This window comes from Syzygium oleosum, unplaced genomic scaffold (assembly GCF_021117445.2).
Source record: "Syzygium oleosum isolate NSW1041296 unplaced genomic scaffold, Sole_v2.1 Sole_v2.17, whole genome shotgun sequence".
Classification (NCBI taxonomy): domain Eukaryota; kingdom Viridiplantae; phylum Streptophyta; class Magnoliopsida; order Myrtales; family Myrtaceae; genus Syzygium; species Syzygium oleosum.
This window is the reverse complement of record NW_026607501.1, coordinates 8608767-8631426: the sequence shown is the minus strand read 5'-3', so window position 1 is coordinate 8631426 and position 22660 is coordinate 8608767. Positions and strand designations below refer to the sequence as shown.

Genomic DNA, 22660 nt, shown 5'->3' with positions numbered 1-22660 from the left:
TTTCCAAACTATAAAAAACATTGGTTATTTCACAAATGGGTTGGTAATATATCAATATATTATTATGAAAAAAACCGGTCAGTTTATTTACCGACAGCTTTTTGGTACTTACTAACACCTTATTAGAATTTATCTGCGCGTAAACAAAAATTTGCACGGTACAATAATTGTTGCCTAATGACCGGGCAATTGGTCATCTGCAACTGAGCGTTATCTCATAGTTTTGCATTTTTCTGATCTTAAAACACATGCAAAATCATGTGTGTGGACATGTGCATTTCCTAAAGACTCTGAATATCACCATCTTGTATACCTGGCTGCAAAGGTTCTAAGCCGCTGCCTACGATGAAACTCTTATCCTACCTCTACGCGTGTGAGATTATAAACCACATTGAATTTGCGAAATCACTCTACGGTTTGGCTTAAAAGAGCAGGTAAATCAAAGAGCGGATCATGGGGGAAGAGTGCCGCTAAATTTATACCGTCCGATATTTCATATGTTACTACAGTTGAAGGTTCTCATAAAGATGAGAAAAGTAATAACACTCATTGAATGAACTTCCCATTTCACCAAAATCCCGATATTGACTATCTTAAATACAGTATTCTCAATCTAAAAGCCGAATCAATAGGATTTGCTCCAGTAGCCACCCTTCCTACTTGGGAAGGGAAATGTGAGGAGTTCGATTCCCTACCTTCAAAAGGACTAAAGATAGGGACGTTTAATTTCAAAATGTGGGTTTCGACACAAAAAAAAAAAAAATCCTAGGGCCGAAGAAACTTATCCAGTTTACTCTTCTTTTTTTTTGTCTCTTGAAACAAGTTATAGGATAAAATAAGAAAATTGCACTATCTGTAATATTTATTATGCCATACATGCAAATAGTATCTCATCTCATTTATATTTGGTCGACCAAAAAATGGTTGAACCCTTGTAGAAAAAAATAACTACTCATTTGATGAATAGTGCGATGAACAGTAAACTTGCATTCCAAAAATGCAACTTGCCAAAGTACCTCCAGACCTGCCTTGAACCTTTGGAACTGCAATTCCATTTCTCTAAAGTGCTCCAAAAAAATCGCCAAACACTATTTGCATTTGGCCAAGCTGGAAATGCTAAACCAAATAGGCCCATAGTCTTTGTAATATGAGCATTTAATTTTCGTTTCTGTTTTTATTTTATGATCGCATTTTTTTAATGCGAAAAATACTCTGCCTTGTAATTTCTCTACTAAATTTCTGGCTTATTATGGCAATTTTTGTCATGAGTAGTTTAATGCTTTATGAATTCCAGTGCATGCTTATGCATTTTCAAATATCATTCCATCACAGTTTGTTTGTGATTCTATCTTCTTATGTTGTCATGGTCTTTCTTAGGGGATATAGTTTTGCCATATCTGAATTCCCACCCGTCAAAAAGAGTTCCTTGATGCCCTTGTAGGCAATCATAGTTCACGAGGTGACTAATGCTAATGTGATCCACTGTGTTCGATTTGCTTTCACGGAGAGAAATCTGTCAATTTGATCATTGTTGCATGCTTTCTGTTGCGTGCTTTTAGGACGAGAGGTAATGTTGATAAAATTGTAAACCTTTTTTAAAGGTTGACTGTGCTTTAGCCCAACTGTTACAAATATTTTTGCAAGTTCATCGCTTTTTTATGTGGACGTGGGTAGATGAAATGGACTGCAAACCGTTTGATTGTGTGGACGTATGCAGATGGAACTATAATTCGTTAATAACAGTTGCCCTGCTTTATCTTGATTGTCATTCTTACATGTGGATTTACACCATTTGATCATATCATGTTTTGTCATTTGGACATCCTTTGGTTGCATTTTGTTTGGCAATTTAGGGTGCGTTTGGTAACTATTTTGTTTCCAGAAATAATTTTTGATTAGAAATGATTTTTTTTTGTTCTGTTCCAAAAAAACAATTTCTGATCATTTGAAGGCTCTTGGTAATGGCCCAAAATTTCTATTCCTGGAATAGAAAAAGAACAGAAATGCGTTTGGTAACTGCACAAAATTTCTTTTATTAATAATATTTTGAATTTTTTAATATTTCTTTCTTTTTTTCTTTTCTTTTTTTCTTCTTCTCCTTCCCTGGTCCATGGTCGGATGGCCGGTGATTAGCCACAGGCCAGGGCGGGCGAAGGCGAGGGCTGCCCTCACCCAGGCTGCGAGCCTCGAGGGCCACCCTTGCCGGCTCGGGCGAGGGCTAGAAAAGGTCGGCAAGGGTTGCCCAGGTTGCAAGGGTCCAACCCTCGCCCTCGCTGGTCGCTGGCCACTGACCACTGGCCACAGGCCAGGAAAGAAGAAGAACCGGCCACAACCAGGAAGGAAAGAAGAAAAAGAAAAAAAAATTATCTTTTATTTTTTATTCTTGTTCCTAGGATCAAGAATCAATTTTTTTTTAATTCTTGATTCTATTCCAAAACTGATTCTGGAAACAAATTTGTGCTCGGGAACAAAAAATTTACCAAACGGATTTCTATTCTTCTTTTGTTCTCGGGAACAAAAGAATAGAATCATGCACTATTTAGCCGGTTACCAAACAGGCCCTTACATGTTCCTTTGTGTATATATAAATTCCTTAAAGGAGCAAATCTGGCATGTTAGAATACTTACAAATGTTTGCCATAATTCTTATGATATCGGACCAATATAGTTTGGTGTAAATTTGAGGTTTTGCTTAAGCATATTTTTCTACTGGTTTTCTGTTGTTTTAAGGCGGATTTAGGCTCTTGACAGTCAATGTAATGTAGTGGATTGTGTGCCTAGATTTTTTGCCAATTGTATTGTTTTGACATTAGTTATTCGACTATCAGAGGAGGAATTCCATAAGCCGGATTATGCTTATTATGAAAGTTCGTTGCTTGTTCATATGGATTGTGCTGATAGAATCATAATTCTTAAAAAATAGCGCATTCCTAACCGCTGTGCTAATTGTGGAAGTTCATTACTTGTACACATGGATGAATATCATTTGATCGTTTATGTGGATGTATGCGGATGGATTCATAATTCGTTAAAAATGGTGGATCGTGCTTTGTCCTTACGGTTATTCTTGTTGAAATTCGTCGCTTGTATATGTGGAATTACATCGTTTTCTTGTCTATGTAAGCGTATGTAGATGGTGTTAGAACATGTTGTATAGTTTTGTAGGTTTTCCTTTACATCTCTTCTTTCTCTTTGGTCCCACATAGGAAGAATGCTAGGCTCCTTTACTCCTCTAAGCCTATATAAAGGCTTCTCATGTACATTGTTTCCCATACCATTATAAGAGAATAAATACCATTCTCTTTTAATCTTTCTTTCTTATCATGGAATCAGAGCCAAGATCATTATCTTGAAGAGTATGCTATGCGGTTGCCATCAATTGGATCTTCCGCATCAGAAATTAAGACAATGAGCTCATTATCTTTTAAAGTATGTTCTACGGTTGCCATAAATTGGATCTTCCGCATCAGAAATTAAGATAATGAGTTTAGGGCTTTTGGGCCATCATCCTTGCTCGTCCTAATCCGTGCTTCTTCTTTCTCGATCCTTTCGATCATCTCAATCCATATTTCTAGCTTTGCTAGTGATTTCTTTTTCTGTCGTCATGGGTGATTCTAGTGACCGTATTGACGTCAAACTCGATGGTTCAAACTATTCTCTTTGGAAACCATCGGCAATGGCAGCATTTGTTTACTGCGACTTGTTTGAGCATGTTAAGGGACTTTGTCCTTGTCCTGGTGCTCTTAAAAGTGAATCATCTGATGAAGTTGCGAAACGTGCCGCTGAAATTCGAGCATGGAATGTTGCTGATCGGAAGGCATGGGCTATCATTTTTGGTTCCATTGATCCTGCTCTTCGCCCACAATTTTCTAATGTTGTTAAGGCGAAAAGTTTATGGGATCAGCTTGCCGAGATGTTCACCCAGACAGGGGACATTCGAGTTTATCAGTTGGAGCAAGAAGTTTACAGTGCTACGCAAGGGTCTCGCTCTATTCGAGATTTCTACAATTACATGCACTCACTTTGGAGTCAACTGGATATTCTTGCTTCTATTCTTTGCCCATCATGCCTGAACTGTACTCGGTGTCCATCTACTCGACTTCAGACTCAAGATAGGCACCGTCTACATTCTTTTATTATGAAGCTCGGCTCTCCCTATGAAGGTGTTCGCAGCCAACTTCTTCACAGCTCTCCAAGGCCATCCCTCCTTGACGCTGTCAAAGAATTACAGTCTGAAGAAACTTGTCTTGGTCTTCTTTCCTCCTCGGCAGTTTCTGATTCAACTGCTATTTTGGCTGCTCCACCACGTGTTTCGCCTACAGTTTTGGCTGCTCCACCACGTCCTTTGCCTACTCGTGGTCCTCGCCGCCTTTCATGTACGTATTGTCATCGTCCTGGTCATGACGAGTCACATTGTTGGAAGAAGAGGAATGCTTCACGCCTTTCTGCATCACCATGAGTCACTACCGCATCTCCAATCTCTCAACCTATTACTCTGGTTTCTCCCTCTACGGATGACCGTATTGCTGCTCTTGAGGCCCAACTTGCCCGTTTGAGTCCTTTTCTGCCCATGTCTTTTCCCGATTCTGGTACTTCTACAACTCTCTCATCTGCTCGAAGCACCGCTGCAGCTACTCCACCTTCAGGTGATATTTCTACTACTTGGGTACTTGACTCAGGAGCTGCTAGACATATGTCTACTTCCGCTGTTTTTCTCACTAAGCTCTCTGAGCTCAAGCAACCAGCACATTTCTTTACTGCTAATGGTTCTCCTCTACTAGCTACCCGACAGGGTACTCTTACCGTCTCTGAAGATTTCAATGTCCCTGATGTGTTACATGTTCCTTCTTTGGCTCTCAATTTATTATTTGTTGGACAACTCACCGATGCTGGATGTACTATAAGCTTTACAAATAGCTCTTGCTTTGTGCAGGATCGTTTGAGTGGCAAGATGATTGGCAAGGGCAGTAGACGGGATGGACTTTATATTATGCAACATCTCCATCTTCCAACTTCCTCTCTTCCTTATCCTGTGTTGGCTACCCTCGATCTTGTTCGGTGGCATCAGAGTCTTGGACATATTCCGTCTTCTCGTCTCACCGTCCTTCACCAACAAGGTGCTTTGGGTCCTATTTCTTCTGGTAGTCTTCCTTCATGTTCTATCTGCCCTTTGGCCAAGCAATCTACTAAGCATTTTCCTGTTAGTAACTCTAGAACTAGTGCGATCTTCGATCTTGTTCATTCTGATGTTTGGGGTCCTGCCCCGCTCTCTTCCAAGAATAGTTTCAAATATTATGTATCTTTTATTGATGATTATTCTCGTTATACATGGGTCTATCTTATGCGTCAACATAGTGATTTCTTTACCATCTATCAGTCTTTTACTTCCATGGTTTCCACACAATTTAATACAAAAATCAAAGTTTTCCGTTCAGATTCAGGGGGAGAATATCTCTCTGGTGTCTTTCGTTCCCTCTTAGCTAGTGATGGTACACTTCCTCAGTTATCTTGTCCTGGGGTTCCAGCTCAAAATGGAGTTGCTGAACGCAAGCACCGTCATATTCTAGAGACCACTCGAGCTCTCTTACTTGGCACATCCGTTCCCACTGAGTTCTGGGCTGAGGCTCTTCTCACGGCTGTTCATCTAATTAATCATCTACCCTCATCTGTTCTCCATCAAGACACCCCGTTTCAGCGCCTCTACTCTCGACCTCCTAGCTATAATCATCTTCGAGTTTTTGGATGTACTTGTTTTGTCATTCTTCCACTCACTGAACGTACAAAGCTTACCGCCCGCTCTATCCCATGTGCATTCTTGGGTTACAGCACTGAGCACAAAGGTTATCGTTGTTATGACCCAAATGCGCGACGTGTACGTATTTCTCGTGATGTTACGTTTCATGAACACATCCCTTTCTTTTCAACAAATACTACACCTCATGTTTTGTCTCCCGTTCCATTTATGGATTTTCCTGTTGATCCTCTACCTGATCCTTCTAGTCCCTCTTCTACATCGGATCTAGATATATTGCCACCTTCTCCATCTTCACATATCCCTTGTGCTGCACCTCGTGCTGTATCTGCCCTCGACCATTCTGCACAACTAGAGCCACGCCGTAATCCTCCTCGAGATCGGCGTCCACCTGCCCAGTATGTTGCTGCTACTTCTTATTCTACTGAGTTTGGATCCTTTTTTGCTGTTGTTCATGCTGTACAAGAACCTAATAGTTATCGCGAGGCAGTTCAGCATGTAGAATGGCGCCAGGCTATGTCTGAGGAACTCTCGGCTTTGGAGACTACTGGTACTTGGGAGCTTGTGCCTCTTCCTCCAGGTCGCTCCCTCGTATCTTGCCGATGGATATATAAGATTAAGACTCGTTCTGATGGCAGTATTGAGCGTTACAAAGCTCGTCTGGTTGCTCGAGGTTTCTCGCAAGAGTATGGTATCGACTATGAGGAGACCTTTGCTCCCGTAGCAAAGATGACATCTATCCGTGCTTTATTAGCTGTTGCTTCAATTCGCAGTTGGCCTCTCTTTCAGCTTGATGTGAAGAATGATTTTCTTCACGGTGATCTTCAGGAAGATATCTTTATGCAACCTCCGCCTGGTCTTGCTCATACCTCTGGACAGGTTTGCCGCTTGCGACGGGCTCTTTATGGTCTCAAACAGGCCCCTCGTGCTTGGTTTGAGAAGTTCAGTGATGCTATTCAGTCTGTTGGTTTCATTCAAAGTGAGGCTGATCATGCTATGTTTGTTCATACCTCTTCTTCAGGCTGCACTATTCTTCTTCTTTATGTTGATGATATGGTCATCACCGGAGATGATCGTGACCATATTGAGCATACCAAGCGGCACCTTCAGCAACATTTTGCCATGAAGCATCTAGGATCACTGCGCTATTTTCTTGGGCTTGAGATTGCTCGCAGTTCACGTGGTATTCTCATTTCTCAGCAGAAATATACCGCTAATATTCTGTCCAGGGCTGCTCTATCAGATTCACGTACTGCTGCCACTCCTATTGAGCTAAATCAAAAGTTTTGCCCAGACGATGGAGAACCTCTTTCTGATGTCACCCGCTATCGGACCTTGGTTGGCAGTCTTATTTATCTTACTATCTCCCGACCCGACATCGTCTATGCTGTTCATGTTGTCAGTCAGTTTGTTGCTGCTCCTCGAACAACTCATTATGCGGCTGTTCTAAGGATTCTGCGCTATCTTCGAGGCACTTTATCGCGTTCCTTATTTCTACCATCCTCTTCTGCTCTCAAGTTGCGTGCCTATTCTGATGCTGATTGGGCTTTCAATGTCACTAATCGCAAATCTATCACTGGTTATTGCATTTTTCTTGGCAATTCACTTATTTCTTGGCGTTCCAAGAAACAACATATTGTCTCACGCTCCTCTACAGAGTCCGAGTATCGTGCAAACAGCATATTGTCTCACGCTCCTCTACAGAGTCCGAGTATCGTGCTGTGGCCGACACTACTGTTGAGATTGTTTGGCTTCGCCGCTTACTTGCTGATATGGGAGTTTCACTTCTAGATCCTACTCCTCTGCATTGTGACAACAAGAGTGCCATTCATTTAGGTGCAAATTCAGTCTTTCATGAGCGTACCAAACATATTGAGATCGATTGTCATCTGACTCGTCATCATCTCCAAGCTCGCACTATTTCACTTCCTTTTGTTGGAACTGAGAATCAACTTGCCGATTGTTTTACGAAGGCTCTTACATCACAACGATTTAAATTTCTTCTTTCCAAACTCTCGTTATTTGATCCACCTTGAGTTTGAGGGGGGGTGTTCGAATATGTTGTATAGTTTTGTAGGTTTTCCTTTACATCTCTTCTTTCTCTTTGGTCCCACATAAGAAGAATGCTAGGCTCCTTTACTCCTCTAAGCCTATATAAAGGCTTCTCATGTACATTGTTTCCAATACCATTATAAGAGAATAAATACCATTCTCTTTTAATCTTTCTTTCTTATCAGATGGAACTATAATTTGTTAATAACAGTTGCCCTACTTTATTATGACCGTCACGTTCTTTTTTTATATAAGTTCTTCGTGTGTACACATGGATTTACTTCATTGGATCGTATCATATTTGGTCATTTAGATATAATTCGGTTGTATTTTGTCTGGCGACTTACATGTTCCATTATATGTAATATAAATGCGTTAAAGAAGCAAATCTATCATGTTAGAATAATTACAAATGCGTATCAGATTTTTTTGCCAATTGTATTGTTTTGACATTAAGTTGTTTTGACTTTACAAAGGAGGTATTACATAAGGAAAGAAGTATCAGCAATATCAAGAGCAAGGATCGACCAAATCCCTAAGATATGAAATGCAATCAGGATTTCAACACTCGCCATCGTAAGTGTGCGGCTGATGTCAATTGTGCTGCAGCTCCTCCTCTTCCTATCAAGAGGTCATTTTGGACACATAGCAGTACTTGCCAAATAAAGTTTGAATACTTAGTCTGCTAAGTAAACAAGCAACGCCGCAGCTTTGAACACTTGCGATCGCAAGAGTGCGGCTGATGTCAATTGTGCTGCAGCCTCTCCTCTTCCTATCAAGAGGTCATTCTGGACAGAGCAATACTTGCCAAAAGAAGTTTCAAGCAGCAACTTCCTTGTTGTAGTCCCAACTGCCGTAAACTCATTGTAACATAGAGGTATACATAAGGAAAGAAGATTCAGCGGTATTTAGAGTAGGGATCAACCAAACCCCCGAGAGATGGAATGCAATAAAGATTTCAACACTAGGGATCGTAAGAGTGCGGCTGATGTCAATTGTGCTCCTAGCAAGACATCATTTGGACACAGTGCAGTGTCTAGAGCAGGGATCAACCAAACCCCCGAGAGATGGAATGCAATAAAGATTTCAACACTAGGGATGGTAAGAGTGCGGCTGATGTCAATTGTGCTCCTAGCAAGACGTCATTTGGACACAATGCAGTGCTTGCCAAATGAAGTTTGAATACTTAATCTGCTAATTAAACAAGCGACTTCGTTACCGCAAACCTAGCTGCCGTAAACCTTATGTTGCTGTTGAGATTCCACCTCCACCAATTGATTGAAGGGATGTATCGAGAACCGAAACAGAACGATCACGCAGAAAACAGAGAAAATAGACGATGCACGAATTTACCCAGGTTCACCCTCGAATAGAGCTACGTCCTGCAAAGAGATTTCACTATATTTTCGGTTTACAGCCACTCAACTCGTTACAATGATCAGAAAAACGAGCAAAATATATATGTGCCACAAATGGGCCCAAAACCTAAACCTATACGAAATCTCTTAATCTCGCACCATACGGGCCAGCTTAAATAAAAGCCCAAACCCGTTGAGGTTTCGGGGGCGCTGCCCCCGAGCCCCCGCTCGCTCACCGGCGAGCGGAACCCCCGTCGGGGGGCGCTGCCCCCGAACCCCCGCCCGCTGACCGGGCAGCGGGACACCCGTGTCGGGGGCGCTGCCCCCGAACCCCCGCATTCCGCACGCAGGGGTCACATGTCGTCGGATAACACTTTAGTTTCCCTAAGCTCACGTGGGCGTACCCGGTGTGAGAAACAAGGGTCCCGAAGTATTCGCCAACTCCAACATTGATGGCAATAGTTCATCTAATCCAAAGGCTTTCTCCGAAGCACAAACATATCCTAATAGAACATTAGTTGGAAGGCAGACTTCTCCCACCAATGCAAGTTCAACAACCTTCTCTGGTATGCATTTGCCGGAAAAAGCTTACTTCTTCATATGGCACATTAACCAAATTTGCTGAGTGATAAAGCTGCCCCCGCGCCAGCATCATATTCTCCTCCCTCAGGCGTGCTTGAGCCTGTAGTTCGGCATTGGAAGAGGGGCCATGAGGAGGCAGCTGCAGTCAAAGAGAAATGCTCAGAGAGGATTCAAACGTCTAAAAAAGCTCGTAGTGGTTTAGTGGACATGTCTTCTTATGTCAATTCCCTAGAACGGGATTAAAAAAGGGCAGGTTGGTAAAGGTGGCATGAATAAGAAAATCACAGAGGATGCTAGCCAAGCGGCATTTGCAAATTGTAGAGGATCCCGAAAGGGCCAACTGAGGATAGGAGAAGGGTTAATTTCGAAGTGATCAATCAGATCAATAGTTGGGGAAACAATCTCTTACATAATCACGAAGGATGTTGATAGATAAAGCAAAGAAGAAAATTTTAAAGAAGCTTCATGAGTGGAGTAGTGAGAAAGAACTTACAGATGGACTAAATTCTTTGGAAGGGAAGGTCAAGCAGAAGTACAGCGAAGAGGAGAAAGCTCCTGCAAACGGTGCAAAGATTGCTGCAGTTAAGCATAAGAAGTCTGTGGACGGTAAAGACAGAGTTCTCATCAAAAAGACTTTCCATGTCATTTCTAACCTTGAATTTGAAGCGGAGAACTCTGTCTTCAAGCAAATGCTTGTTGCAGACCCATCTTTTCATGATTTCAACAACAATCGAACAGAGGTTTCGTTGAAGATTGCAACAAGGATCATGGTGTAACCGTTGCTCCACTCACCAAAGTTTGTGGCTTGAAGACTGTGCTTCAAAAGCATCCAGATCCAATTAAATTATATACAATTCCAAGAGACAAATTGCTTAGATTCTCTCATCAGGTCCCAGCACACTTGCTTACACGTCAAGGTGTTGCAAATGCTCCTATTTGATGCTGGGAACTTGATCCTACATCCACAACTTTGGAGCTTCGTCAAGTGGTAACCCAAGTTCTGGAAGGAGAAATGGAGGGCACTGTTGATAAAATCAAGGATTGTTTGCAAGGAAAAATAACTTTCAGAAATTGGCAAAAGAATGGATGAAAAAGAAATGGATGCCAAGATGGACGAGGAGGCCAATGTTGCGGTAAAGGGGATGAAAGCGTAGCTTTTATACAGATGCAGGCTTAAGGGAAAACAGTGATGAAGAATTTGGCCATCCTTTTGAATGCTTCCGACATGTAGTTTTCAAATTGAGGAGACGAGAAGGAGAAGGAAAGCACTGAGACACTACCATTCGGACCGAGTAAGTCTTCTTTTCAGCGGTTGTTCATATAGCCGTCCGATATCCATAGTTAGTAGTAAATCTGCAGATTCGATCGGCAATTATGGATAGATAAACATTCTTCATTTAGGTCAAGGTCAAAGATCTTCAAAAGACTAATCTCAGCATTGTAGGTAACTTTGCGGATAATCTGATTTTTTTTACTAGGATTAGCTCACAGTTGCTTTTCTGACGGTTATGTCCGAATCTCCTCATTAAAGCTATCTTAGTGATACAAGGATTACAAAGTTGGCCAAATCTGTATGACCCGGCTTAAACTTTTCTGTACATTTTTCTATCATATGTCTAAGATCTTTATTATGAGCATGATTGATTTCTCTGTTACTTTGTCAAGTGATGAATGGTGGATTGGATTTCATTACATTCATAAATATTAATAATTTTCATAGCCCTCTACACTCGATGTATGATGCATTGGCATGTACGGGATGGCTGATGAAAATTCGGTGCTTTTGCCGAGACCCTACTCACAATTTCATGAAATTTTGGAGTTCTTCGCGATAAAAATCAAAAACACCGTATTTCATGTTTTAGCTTGGGTAGCCTCGAGGCAAAGATTCTGGAGTTCTACTAAATGTAAAGCATACGATCGATAAAATCTTATGCCGATTTCCAAATTTCAAAACGAATTCAAAACATTTATTTAGTTTGCAACATTAGAGAATATTTGGATAATGTTTTGTGTGAACGAAATGATAAGAGCGTCATGGGAAAGACATTCGAGTGTTCTCTTGTTTTGCGAACTATTATGATCAATCCACTGGCAAAAGTAGACCAAATCACAAGACGAATGAACCACACATGAAAAAAGCATATAAGGAAAAAGCTACAGCCGTACGGGAGATATTGGAAATTGTGCTCTATGGACCAGAAGACCAGAACAACAACAAAATATCCGACCAAAAACAGCATGGCTTTATTCACATTTCAGCATAAGACCGTGATCACGCTTTCTTGCGTTTTTTGTGTGAAATGTGCGAGGAGCGTGCGTGGAATCGATTCTTGTCTCCTTGTCTTGAGCAGGGTTATATAAAAATCAAGAAAAGCCATGCGCCGCTGCATTCGCAGCTAATCCTATCTGCGCCCTCCATTTCCGATCCATCCATTTCGCGACCCTTCCTTCCTTCCTTCCTTCATCTTCTTCATCTCCCTGAACTCGCGCATTCTCCGGCCAAGGAGCCGCCTTTGCGAGTCTTTCCTCGGACCCATCAAGGGATTCGGTGGAAAGTCGAGGACTTTGGTCGCCGGATGGACCCGAACCAGCAGCCCCAGCAGCAGCCGCCGTACCTCCCCCAGCCGGGGCCGCCGTTCAACCACCTGATGCAGCAGCAGCAGCAGCAGCTCCAGATGTTCTGGTCGTACCAGCGGCAGGAGATCGAGCAGGTGAACGACTTCAAGAACCACCAGCTCCCCCTGGCCCGCATCAAGAAGATTATGAAAGCCGACGAGGACGTCCGCATGATCTCCGCCGAGGCCCCCATCCTCTTCGCCAAGGCCTGCGAGCTCTTCATCCTCGAGCTCACCATCCGATCTTGGCTCCACGCCGAGGAGAACAAGCGCCGGACCCTCCAGAAGAACGACATTGCCGCCGCCATCACCAGGACCGACATCTTCGACTTCTTGGTCGATATCGTGCCCCGCGACGAGATCAAGGAGGAAGCCATGGGCGGCGCCCTCGGCGCCCCCGTGGTGGGTCCCCCTGCCAGTGGCGTGCCCTACTACTATCCGCCTATGGGCCAGCCGGCTGCGCCGGGAGCGGTTTATATGCAGCAGCCTCCGCCTCCGCCTTCTCAGGCGTGGCAGAGCGTGTGGCAGAATGCGGCCGCCGATGATGGCTCCTATGGCCAGGGCAATCCTGATGGACAAGGGTAATGTTGCTCACCCGCGCAATTGGACTATAGTTTTATATGTCATTTTGAAACTGACCTCAACTGTGTATGCTTCCAATGGGTTTTTGTTTTTCTGTTGTTTCTACTGGATTTACGAACTATATCTTCGCATGCATTTTCGTTAGATACGTCTTTACTGTAAGAATGCATTTTGAGGGAATGTTTCCTCTTCGTGGATGCTGATTAAGTACAGTAGCTTTTTACGGATTTTTCAGAGCTGAACTTAGTGACTGTTTCCCCATAAAGAGTTTGCAGCTTGCTAGGTTTGCTTGCAATTTGTGTTCCTTACTTTGGGAAGGCATTCTTGTCCTTTTAGTGTGCTAAATTGCCGGAGCCTGGTCTATACTCACAGCATGATGTGCATAAATTGTTGGACTCGCGTGTAACTTCTTGTCAGGCTAGGTTTGGTTAAGCTCTAGCCATTGGTGCATCAATTGCTGACCGTGGTTGATGAATAATGGCTGCTAGAATGACCTGTTCCGTTTCGTTTGCTAATGTGAGCACATATAACTGAGCCAAGGAATGTGACAAAAAATATTTTCGAAGTTTTCAGTTTGACAGACATAACGTGTTGACCTTTATCTTCCCTCCAATCTGACCTTGTATTCTTGTCGGCTCTATGAGGAGATGGTTAGTTTTTCTTTTTACTTGTTTCAAAGACTCTTAGAAAGCAGAATATCTTGAAGCTGCTGCAGAATAAGTTATCATCAGCATGAAGGAAAACGACACAATTCAAATAAAAGTAGGAAGATGACTTTAAATGTTTAAGGGGCAGATTCATTCCTGATTTAGCGTAAATGAAAAACTGATTCTATTGCTGGCACACGCACCAAGCTGGGTTTCTTAGTGAGAATTTTCTGTAGGCCTTTTCGATTCTTTATTCGGTTCTGTGATGTATGTTCGTTAACTGTGTCCAATATTGGAGGTTAAGAAAAAGGTTTCTGCAGTTTTTGTAATAGGCACTTTTGGAATTCATGACTTTTTTTAAGATCAATGTCACTGTCTATTGTAGTAGACTACAGCTTTGCAACCTTTTAGTATGCCTGTCAAGACTCTCGGCTCCCTTGACTGTAATTAGCTTGCAGTGACACAGTATCTCTTGCAGGATATTATTGTAGTTTGATGCAAGAAAATGGTGTATGGGATAAATGTAACTAGTAACGGAGACAAGTGGACATCTCTGTAGGGACTAGAGAGCAGAGAGAATATCGGGTGGTGTGATGTCCATTGCTTTCGCTGCTCGTCTTTGATTTAAAATCTAGTTGGTGATTTTCAAGTATCAAAGAAGGAACTTCTCACAACTTTTTGCAACATCGCTGGTTGTGTAGTCTCCTATTTGTTTGGATTCTCGCTTGCAACTTTTACACTGGCATGGTGCCCAACAAATACTGGCATTTCAGTCTGTACTTAGTAATAAAGGCTTCTGAATTTAGTTTTCTTTTCAGCATAGACAATCTATCTTGTAATGATATTTTCCTTGCAGAGTATGTGGTGGCTTTTTGGTCAGGACTTTCTAGTCCATATGTTTTAGTCGTTATCCTTGCCTTGCAACTCAAAACATAAAATTGTGAAAAGTTGTCCAAGATTAATCACTAAAAGAAAGTCAGCATCAGTTTTGGGCAGATAGTCTGGCTCTTTTTCTCTTTTGGATTTCTTGATGACATTGTGGTGTCAAATGCGTGGAGGCTTTTTGGTGGAGGCTTGTAGCTTGTACTTTTATTTTCTAACTTGCTGTGCAAACTTAAAGCTGAAAAAGTGGGAACATTTTCCTTGGTTTTGTGTGGTCAACTGGACAAATATTATGTGGAGGCTGAGTGTACACACTGTCTTTTCCTATTCTCTCCATGTACTTACATTTCGTTGAACTAGCATCTTCAAAAGATTGCCCTTTTTTCGTATGTCGTTATATTCGATGCAATAGTACATCTCTCCTTATTTGGTCGACTCAAGACCCAACAAATCTTAGGTTCGAGTCTTTCCTGCGATCTACCCACAGTTATCTCCAAAAAAAAATAGCTCTTGTGCCATTGCATTACATGCCTCAAGTTGGACATACTTTCCAATCTCTTGATGTTACCAGTATAGGGGTTTTCCACAAATCCAAGAGAACCAAAAAACTGAATGAAACCTATTGAAATGGTCCAGTTTGTGTGCACCAATGTATCTAACACCACCATAGCCTAGTGGCGGTTCAACCACACCATGTCGCAAGTGGTCCTGAATTATGATTTCCGCCTGTTCCTGTCCCTTACCTGTCTATCATATAGATTACTTGTATGCTAATATATCATTCCATAACTTGGTTGTACCATTCTCCAATCTCTAGATGATGCCACTACGTGGGTTCCAAAAAAATTCGAGGAAAACCAAAGCCTAAATCAAACCGACCAAACTAAAATTTAGGTGAAATCTGGTCGAATCAAAGATCATCTGGGTTTGATGCACGTATATTGGCATCAGATAGGTTCTTCCTAAGGTCAATAAGAAAGAATAGATGAACTGAACTGAGCTGAACTGTACAGGTTTTCACTTTGCTCTGATATGCATGATATGTTGTAAATATATATCTCTAGTTTTATAAGTTTTGCTTAGGTGTATGACTATCCGGGTTTAGGCCAGTTTGGTGAGGTAACAAAAAGCTCAGTTTGTGTTAGCCTGGTTTCTTGTGAGTCAGACTGGCCCAGTCTTATCCCCAATTTCAGAAATAATTCTATGGTGATGTTCATACTATGCTGGCTTGTAATTCTTCTTTTATGTAGTGGTCGTTCTGCATTCGACCTATGGAAGGGCTGCTCACTTGATGAATCCATAGGATTAACTGCCGCTTATATCTTCTTTGAGAACATTTGTTTCTAGCTAGGAAGTAGGAAGCATAACATATTCTCAAGAGTGCCACTCAAAGCTACTTGCAAAATTATTGTGATAGAGCATTTTAAGTGATTCGGATCCGTGGTGGGGAAACCTGAAATATTTGTCGTATTTTTCGTCTTAGCCAGGACTCTCCGGAGTAATAATACAGTAGATAACTCACCCATAGAGAACCTTTTGAAAAGAAAAAGTATGAGCTGATTAGCCTGATCCTGCTTTGTAATTTCCTATGCTCCCATCCCCTGTTTGGCCCCAACCCGCCCATGCAGAACAAGAGTTTGCCATGCAGTAATATCAACAGCAGGAAGGATAAATGTTTCATTATATTAACTCATTGCGCACTATGAGACCTTTCGAAGTTTTAGGCTGGATTGTTTTTCTGTTAATGCACATCCAGATTCTTGGCACCCAAAAACTTTTTTCAAGTGTACCTTCGAATATATGCTGTAACAGGTACGTTCTCTTGATGCAATCAAAGTTGTGAGGTAATTGACTTCTTTCATGTTTGTGGTGCAGTTGATGAAACCTACCGGAAGATGTTAATATGCTCCACAGCTCGCTGGAAGGTGGACTAGCCTTGCTGATATCTCTTAGGGTTACTTGTTGAACTGTGTACCGATGCTCATGACTAGTGGATTTAAGCGTGACGCTGTTGACGAAATATGTGGATGGCTGACTCAGTGCAGTGACAATATTGATGCTATGACATGCCTAATTGTTCTGCACTTATTTTCTACTTAAGCTTAGGTTGTTACCAGCCTTGACTAGGAACAAATTCACTAAAAACTTGCACTTATGCACTCGCTGCCTGAGCTAACTCTTGCTTGGAGTTACTACCCAAGTATCAAAAACTGGGTTTTGATTGTTGGTACTGTAGCTTTTGGTGGTAAGATAGTGGAGTGATCTGTTGTAGTTTTGGTCCCTGCATGTGTTTCACAAATGACATTTTAATCTCATGCAGTAGCGTACGCAGAATACTCGATAAGCTTAAAGCGCATGAATCGAACCTCTCGCACTGAAGCTATGATTTCGATCCTCGTCGAGTTTTGGTTTTCATGACATTTCAAGAACTTTTTATTTCGCTTCAATTGGAGTTTTGATTGAAGAAGTAAAATGAAGTTCACTTGGTCCACAAGACTACTCCGTATTCCCCGAATGACAACTCTTTGTTACGGATCACTCTCTCTATGCAAATTGGTATTTGACAGGTGTACAGAAATATTGTTCATGCTTTTCTTAAGAAAGAGAAGAATGTAGGTTTCGGAAGATGACATGACTTAGGGTACATTTCATCACCGAGTGTGTCAAAGATGTTGACACTGCCCTCTAGAATTGATTTATTAGTAATTTCGGAAACGTGTAAGGACGTGAACTCATCATTGACTATCGGATGTTTATGGGATCCATTACCGGTGTAAGAAATGAGGCATGCATTTGCGGATCGGACCGTTGACACATGCAAGAGGTCATTACAAAAACTAATCCTAGATACACATGTAAGTATGTTGTCACACTGATAGTAGATATGATCTTTGAAATATTTACACTGACTTTTTAGATTAAAATGGTACATAGAATAGTTACTTTCTTCTTTCAAAAGAAAATATTATTATCTTTATCGATTCTTACAAGATTTTGTGATAACTTAACTCGTCACACCTAAATCCCACTGTTAAAAAGAGTACTCGGAACGATCGGGCAGTGATCATCTGGGAGTGAGCATTACTTATGAATCGCTTCGTAGCATCTCTATCGTTTCGTGTGGAATATTGAACGTCACAAAATAATATCATATCTATCGACTTGACTCGTCGGGTCCTCAAAAGGAGTATTCATGACGAGCTACAGTACCTGTATTTTTTATAACTATTCTCGTGCTTACGATATCTCAAGATCAAAAATCATTGACAGACCCCGTTTTACATGAGCCGAGCTTCCAGAGCATAAGTACTCCGGACGAGGACTTGAAGTGACGGTTGTGGCGTTACTCATAAATCACTTTGGTGCCATTAGATGTGTTTGATCTGGAGCATCACATTGAACTAATGGCTAACCTCTTACCTCTTAATCAGGGGCTCTAATCGGATCCTTGGTGTCTCATCAAAGAGAGGGAGCAGCTCCGAGAGGGCCCTTTGCGGCCTGTTCGTTTGCAATGCAGTGACGACGGATTCCACAGATACGTTTCTTATTTTGAAGTGCTAATACTCGTACGCTCTATTCCGAAGTTTTTTCATGGAAAAAGGGAATACATTCTCTTTGCTTTACATCTTACGAATCTCGAGGTCCGGATGAAACTTAAGATGACATCTTATATGATCTTGCTTATATCCTAACTTATGGGCTCTAACGCGTACATTGAGCTCTTGCCTGGATTTGGATCCATCATGGATCGGGTCTCACACCGGACCCGAAAATATATCCACCCGACCCATATGGGGTGGTGGAGGAGTCCCGTGTACAAGTAGTACAGCATTTGACCACATCCACGCACGACACCATTCGAGAAAGTCCGACATTGGAAGTCGTCCATCAAACGCTTCTCCTCCATCTCTCTCTCTCTCTCTCTCTCTCGCCGGGAACGGAAGAATGGATGCCGTAGATTCGGTCGTCGATCCTCTCAGGGAGTTCGCCAAGGACAGCGCCCGTCTCGTCAAGCGCTGCCACAAGCCCGACCGCAAAGGTGATCCACCCTCATCACGTCCCTTCCTTTCGTGCATGCGAATCCATTGCCCATCCTCTTCTTCCTGATCTTCTTGATCGATTTGGTTTGGGTTCCGGTCTTTCCCCTTGCAGAGTTCACCAAGGTCGCGTTCCGTACCGCCATTGGGTTTGTGGTCATGGGTTTTGTTGGGTTTTTCGTGAAGCTCATCTTCATCCCCATCAACAACATCATCGTTGGGTCCAGTTAGGAGGTATTAATTGCCTACCCGCCTTTATCTTTTTTTGGGTTTCTTGCTTTCGTAGATCTCCCAATGTCCAACCATGACTCTTTATTATCTGGTTGTCTCCTGTCTAGATTCTTAATCTCGGAGGTAGATCTTGTGCCTTTTTTTTTTATGAAAGAAAGGTGCTTCCTTTGGCTACCGCCGATTCTCTTTGTAAAAGCTGCGTATAGTTCTTTAGGGGGACGGATTCTTGACTTGGAATTGCTGTAGAAGTTTATGCTGTCACTTTTGAAGTCTGCATATTGTTTGATGTGGCACGACTCTGTTACTGATTCGGAGCGAGCCTTTGAGATGGGAGAGACGGAAAGGACCCGATTGATTGGACATGCATTCGTTATTGAGAGTCTATCATAAGGACTCAGTTGCGGATTGTAAATAGATTGATTCGGTTTCGAGAGCCCTCTTTCGGCTGCCTTTTTTCGGCTTTGCAAAACCATTGTGATAATTGGGGTTCTTATTTTAAAGCAGACTTATTAGTTATTACCGTTCTTCTGTTGTTCTTAACCTCCTTGAAACTACTGACCTTCATCGATCCGTGAAGTTACCGATCACATGCTTTTCATTGTGGCAGAATTTTTCTACTGGTGAAGTTCTCACTTCTAATGTGTCGTAATACAGCAAACATGCTATTCATAGTCCTAGTTTTTCACAAATAAATGTTACCTCTGCCCTATAGAATGCATGATGGCCCTTTATGTACCTTTTCTCATGATACCGGAAAAGATTTAGCCTTATGGAATGCCGGAGTCATTGATGCTAATCCTTTTCCGCGTTATTGTGAGTTTTTCTTCATCGAGTCCATGACAGGGTCCCAATTAGATATCAACTTAAGTTTCCCTTCTGAGGTTTTGTGTGGGTTGCGCATGTATCTAATTATAATTGAATTCAATGTGAAACTTGAAAGCTTTTCTTCTCCTAGTAAGATCAATAACAAGTAAATCTATCAACCTACCTATTCAATGCATCTTCAGAAATGTCCACATTGTAGTAGCATGCTCTGAGAAGGGAGATGGTTTTATCCAGTTGCAAATGTATCAGCTCTTTTCTTTTCTGTTTTTATTTTTATTTGTTTGGCATGTTGAGAGCAAAATGATTTCAGTTCTTATCTGTGCTTTAGGCATCAAAAACTATGCAATTAGTTGTGAATCTGGTGTTTACATGTGCCCCTGGAATTAGTGACAAACAAGATTGTTCAATATGCCATTATCATACACACACTGTAAAGAATAGGTGGTAACAAAGGTTATCTCTCTTTGTTGTGCCTCTCAGAACTTATCATCTTGGCAAAGTAATCTGGAGTTTTCTCATTTCCCATGCAAATGGTAATGGTAGTCATTTTTAGAAAAGAATAATTTGAAATCACTTTCTGCGTACTAAATTGATCAAAACGAACATTGTTGCGACATTGCTTAGAAGTCTTGTTTTTGTTTTGTGCCTTGAGTTTGGCTTACTTCTCGTGATGGGTTGAAGGACAAAAAGCTATGTCTTTTTTGTTTTTTATTTTTTCCCTGCATGACATGTTTGTTGTCATCCATCACATTTATATGATTTCATTGTTTTTGCAAATTTAATTGCATCCTTTATATTTTAGTAGTTGCATGTGAGTTATAATAGGATCAAGGCTATCTATATTATGATGACAATGAGTCCTTATATGACTTGCATTTCATGTTTTTAAGCTGTTGAGATAATGTCATTTTACACATTTAAAGCGGATCGTGTTTTGAATTTCTGTAGCCATTGAGAAGCTTTCTGGTGCATTGATGTAACGTTGGTTCAAAAGGCTCCCTAAAGAATTGACTGATAATGTGGTTTTGTTAGAGATCACTATTGATGGTTAATTTGATTTCAAGTTTGAGATTCTTTAAGATGAAAATATAAGTTTTCTTTCAAATTGAAACGAACAGCTCTATTTGCTTCCCCATTGTTGGATGCTGCAATTAGGAGGATACTATATCCGTTGAGTATATAATCAGTATTTGATTGATAGTCACAATCAGTTCTGTGATTTCTTGGTGGTTACTTAAGAAAATGTGATGATATGAACATCCTATCTCATTTTCTGGCAACATAAATCTGTTGTTACTTTTAACTGTGGAAGCCTTTAAGTGGATTATTAAATGGCTTTTATCCCTATTCAACCGATACCTTCTATTCCATTCGGTGTCGGATACGTGTTGAGTATGTGCGCTGCTCATATGGGACAGATGCTTTATGACCGTGTTTTCTTTCGGCAATAGACTCACATTGCTTGCATGTTCTCTGGTTTCTCATACTGAAAGCATGGGCGGTCAGGTGACCGGCATGGGAATTGTCTTTCTTCTGTCTTTTGATCGGAAAAACTTCATATGATTGGCTGCAGGCTGACCTCGTAAGAAAGAAAGTTGGGGGATATCTGCGGAAGTACGAGTTGGGAGCAATCTTTGTTTCTTTTTGGAGAGTAGCATGTTAGCAAAGGATAGTGTAATGGTTTAAAGTTCTAGGAACTGTGTCACCTACATGTTGAAGAAAAACAAAGTGTTTCAGTTGAGTACTTTTTAACGGCGGCACGTTTTATATTTTTATCATCGGTACGTTTTATCTCCACGATTGGGTCCAATTCGACGGGGGGGAGCATTCTAATTGGACCGACATGGATGAGTGAATGCACGCATTCCGGCTCTGGTAAGTAGTGGGGACTGCTGTGAATGTTGAAAAAGCCATCTTAGCTCGCCGTCCACCTTGGAAGAATCTAGCTTGAACTTTGATTCCCCTCAGACTAGTTTTGAGCCCGATACTTTTTTGACAGTCAAAACCCCCGTCTTTGGACTCTGGTCGGCGGCGTTGCGAAGAGATGCGATTCCACACGGAACTTGCGTTTCTTGCATCATTTCTTGACGATTTTTTTTCGAATTGTCAAATGAAACCCTGCGGCCTGAAGCGCAGCAAACGTCCGTCCAATCCGGGCCCTGAACATTTAAAAAGAAGTGGAAACTTTTAATCGGAATTCGGTGAATCTGGGTTAGCCCTCTCGCAAGCTCGCTCACGGGTCGAATGATGGAACAAGAACCAAAACGAGGGAGGGAGCGGACCCCGATAGACAGAGACAAGGCGAGAAGGAAGGCAAAGACATTTCCATTTCCTGGTCCAACCGAGCGAAAGGCGAACTTGGCTTCTTTAGCTATTTTAATCAAATATACGGAGAACCCCCACCCACGTGCCTTCACCATTCTTCTCCTCTCCCTGAATCTCTCTCTCTCTCTGTGTTCTGTTCTGTTCTGTTCTTTTCTTAAATCAGAGCAAAGGGTACAGAGAAAGATCTCTCCAGCCCACGCCATTTCGCAGATGATGCTGCGTTCGCACGCACGCGTTCTCTTGTGGAATGCAAAGATTTTTCCATGCATCTCCTGGTCCAAACAAAGCAAAAGACGAAATTGGCTTCTTTGCTATTGAGAACCCACGTGCCTTCACCGTTCTTCTCCTCTCCCTGAAGCTCTCTCTCTCTCTCTCTCTCTCTGTTCTCCTTTTCAGAGCAAAGGGTACAGAAAGATGTCTCCAGCCCCACGCCATTTCGCAGATGATGCGTTCGAACGCGTTCTCTTTTGGAATGCTCTGCAGTTTTGTTTCGTTATAATGCATCGAGATCACGAGCTAAGTCTCGCTTTTCGGAGCATCTTATATGTCGAGCTGAACATTAGTAGACTGATAGAAGACCTTGGGCCAGACCAAAGACGGTAAAAAAATCTAGTTAAAAGTGGGAACTTCGAGGAAACCATTCCCCCTTTGACAAATCTTTCGTGGCGATCAACGAGGAAGAAACACAGAGGGAGAGGGAGAGGGAGAGAGAGGCGCGCGCGCGCGCGCAAATAATTAGCAGTCACTGTGCGAAGCCCGGGGGGGGGGG

The 22660-nt window shown here is 41.9% G+C and overlaps 3 protein-coding genes, 1 long non-coding RNA gene and 1 pseudogene across 4 annotated transcripts; 4 read left to right on the top strand and 1 right to left on the bottom strand.

Annotated features, from left to right (window-relative positions):
* Positions 1-3604: 3604 nt before the first annotated feature.
* On the top strand, positions 3605-4459 carry LOC115667520 (uncharacterized). The gene has a single exon (XM_030589086.2). It carries the CDS (start codon positions 3605-3607, stop codon positions 4457-4459), a length of 855 nt encoding a protein of 284 aa, XP_030444946.2.
* A 3936-nt stretch (positions 4460-8395) lies between these two features.
* Positions 8396-10520, top strand: LOC130140315 (uncharacterized; annotated as a pseudogene).
* LOC130140316 (uncharacterized) lies at positions 9761-11146 on the bottom strand. The gene is made up of 3 exons (XR_008818327.1): positions 10654-11146; positions 10238-10556; positions 9761-9883 (listed from the first exon to the last, which is right to left on the bottom strand). It is a non-coding gene; the product is annotated as an uncharacterized LOC130140316 (long non-coding RNA).
* Positions 11147-11975: 829 nt separating this feature from the next.
* Positions 11976-16557, top strand: LOC115678810 (nuclear transcription factor Y subunit C-1-like). Its single transcript, XM_030602251.2, has 2 exons — positions 11976-12943; positions 16349-16557. Exons 1-2 carry the CDS (start codon positions 12048-12050, stop codon positions 16350-16352), a joined length of 900 nt encoding a protein of 299 aa, XP_030458111.1. The 5' UTR covers positions 11976-12047; the 3' UTR covers positions 16353-16557.
* A 1749-nt stretch (positions 16558-18306) lies between these two features.
* LOC115678811 (protein transport protein Sec61 subunit gamma) lies at positions 18307-21307 on the top strand. The gene is made up of 3 exons (XM_030602253.2): positions 18307-18512; positions 18626-18744; positions 21140-21307. Exons 1-2 carry the CDS (start codon positions 18419-18421, stop codon positions 18739-18741), a joined length of 210 nt encoding a protein of 69 aa, XP_030458113.1. The 5' UTR covers positions 18307-18418; the 3' UTR covers positions 18742-18744; positions 21140-21307.
* Positions 21308-22660: the final 1353 nt, after the last annotated feature.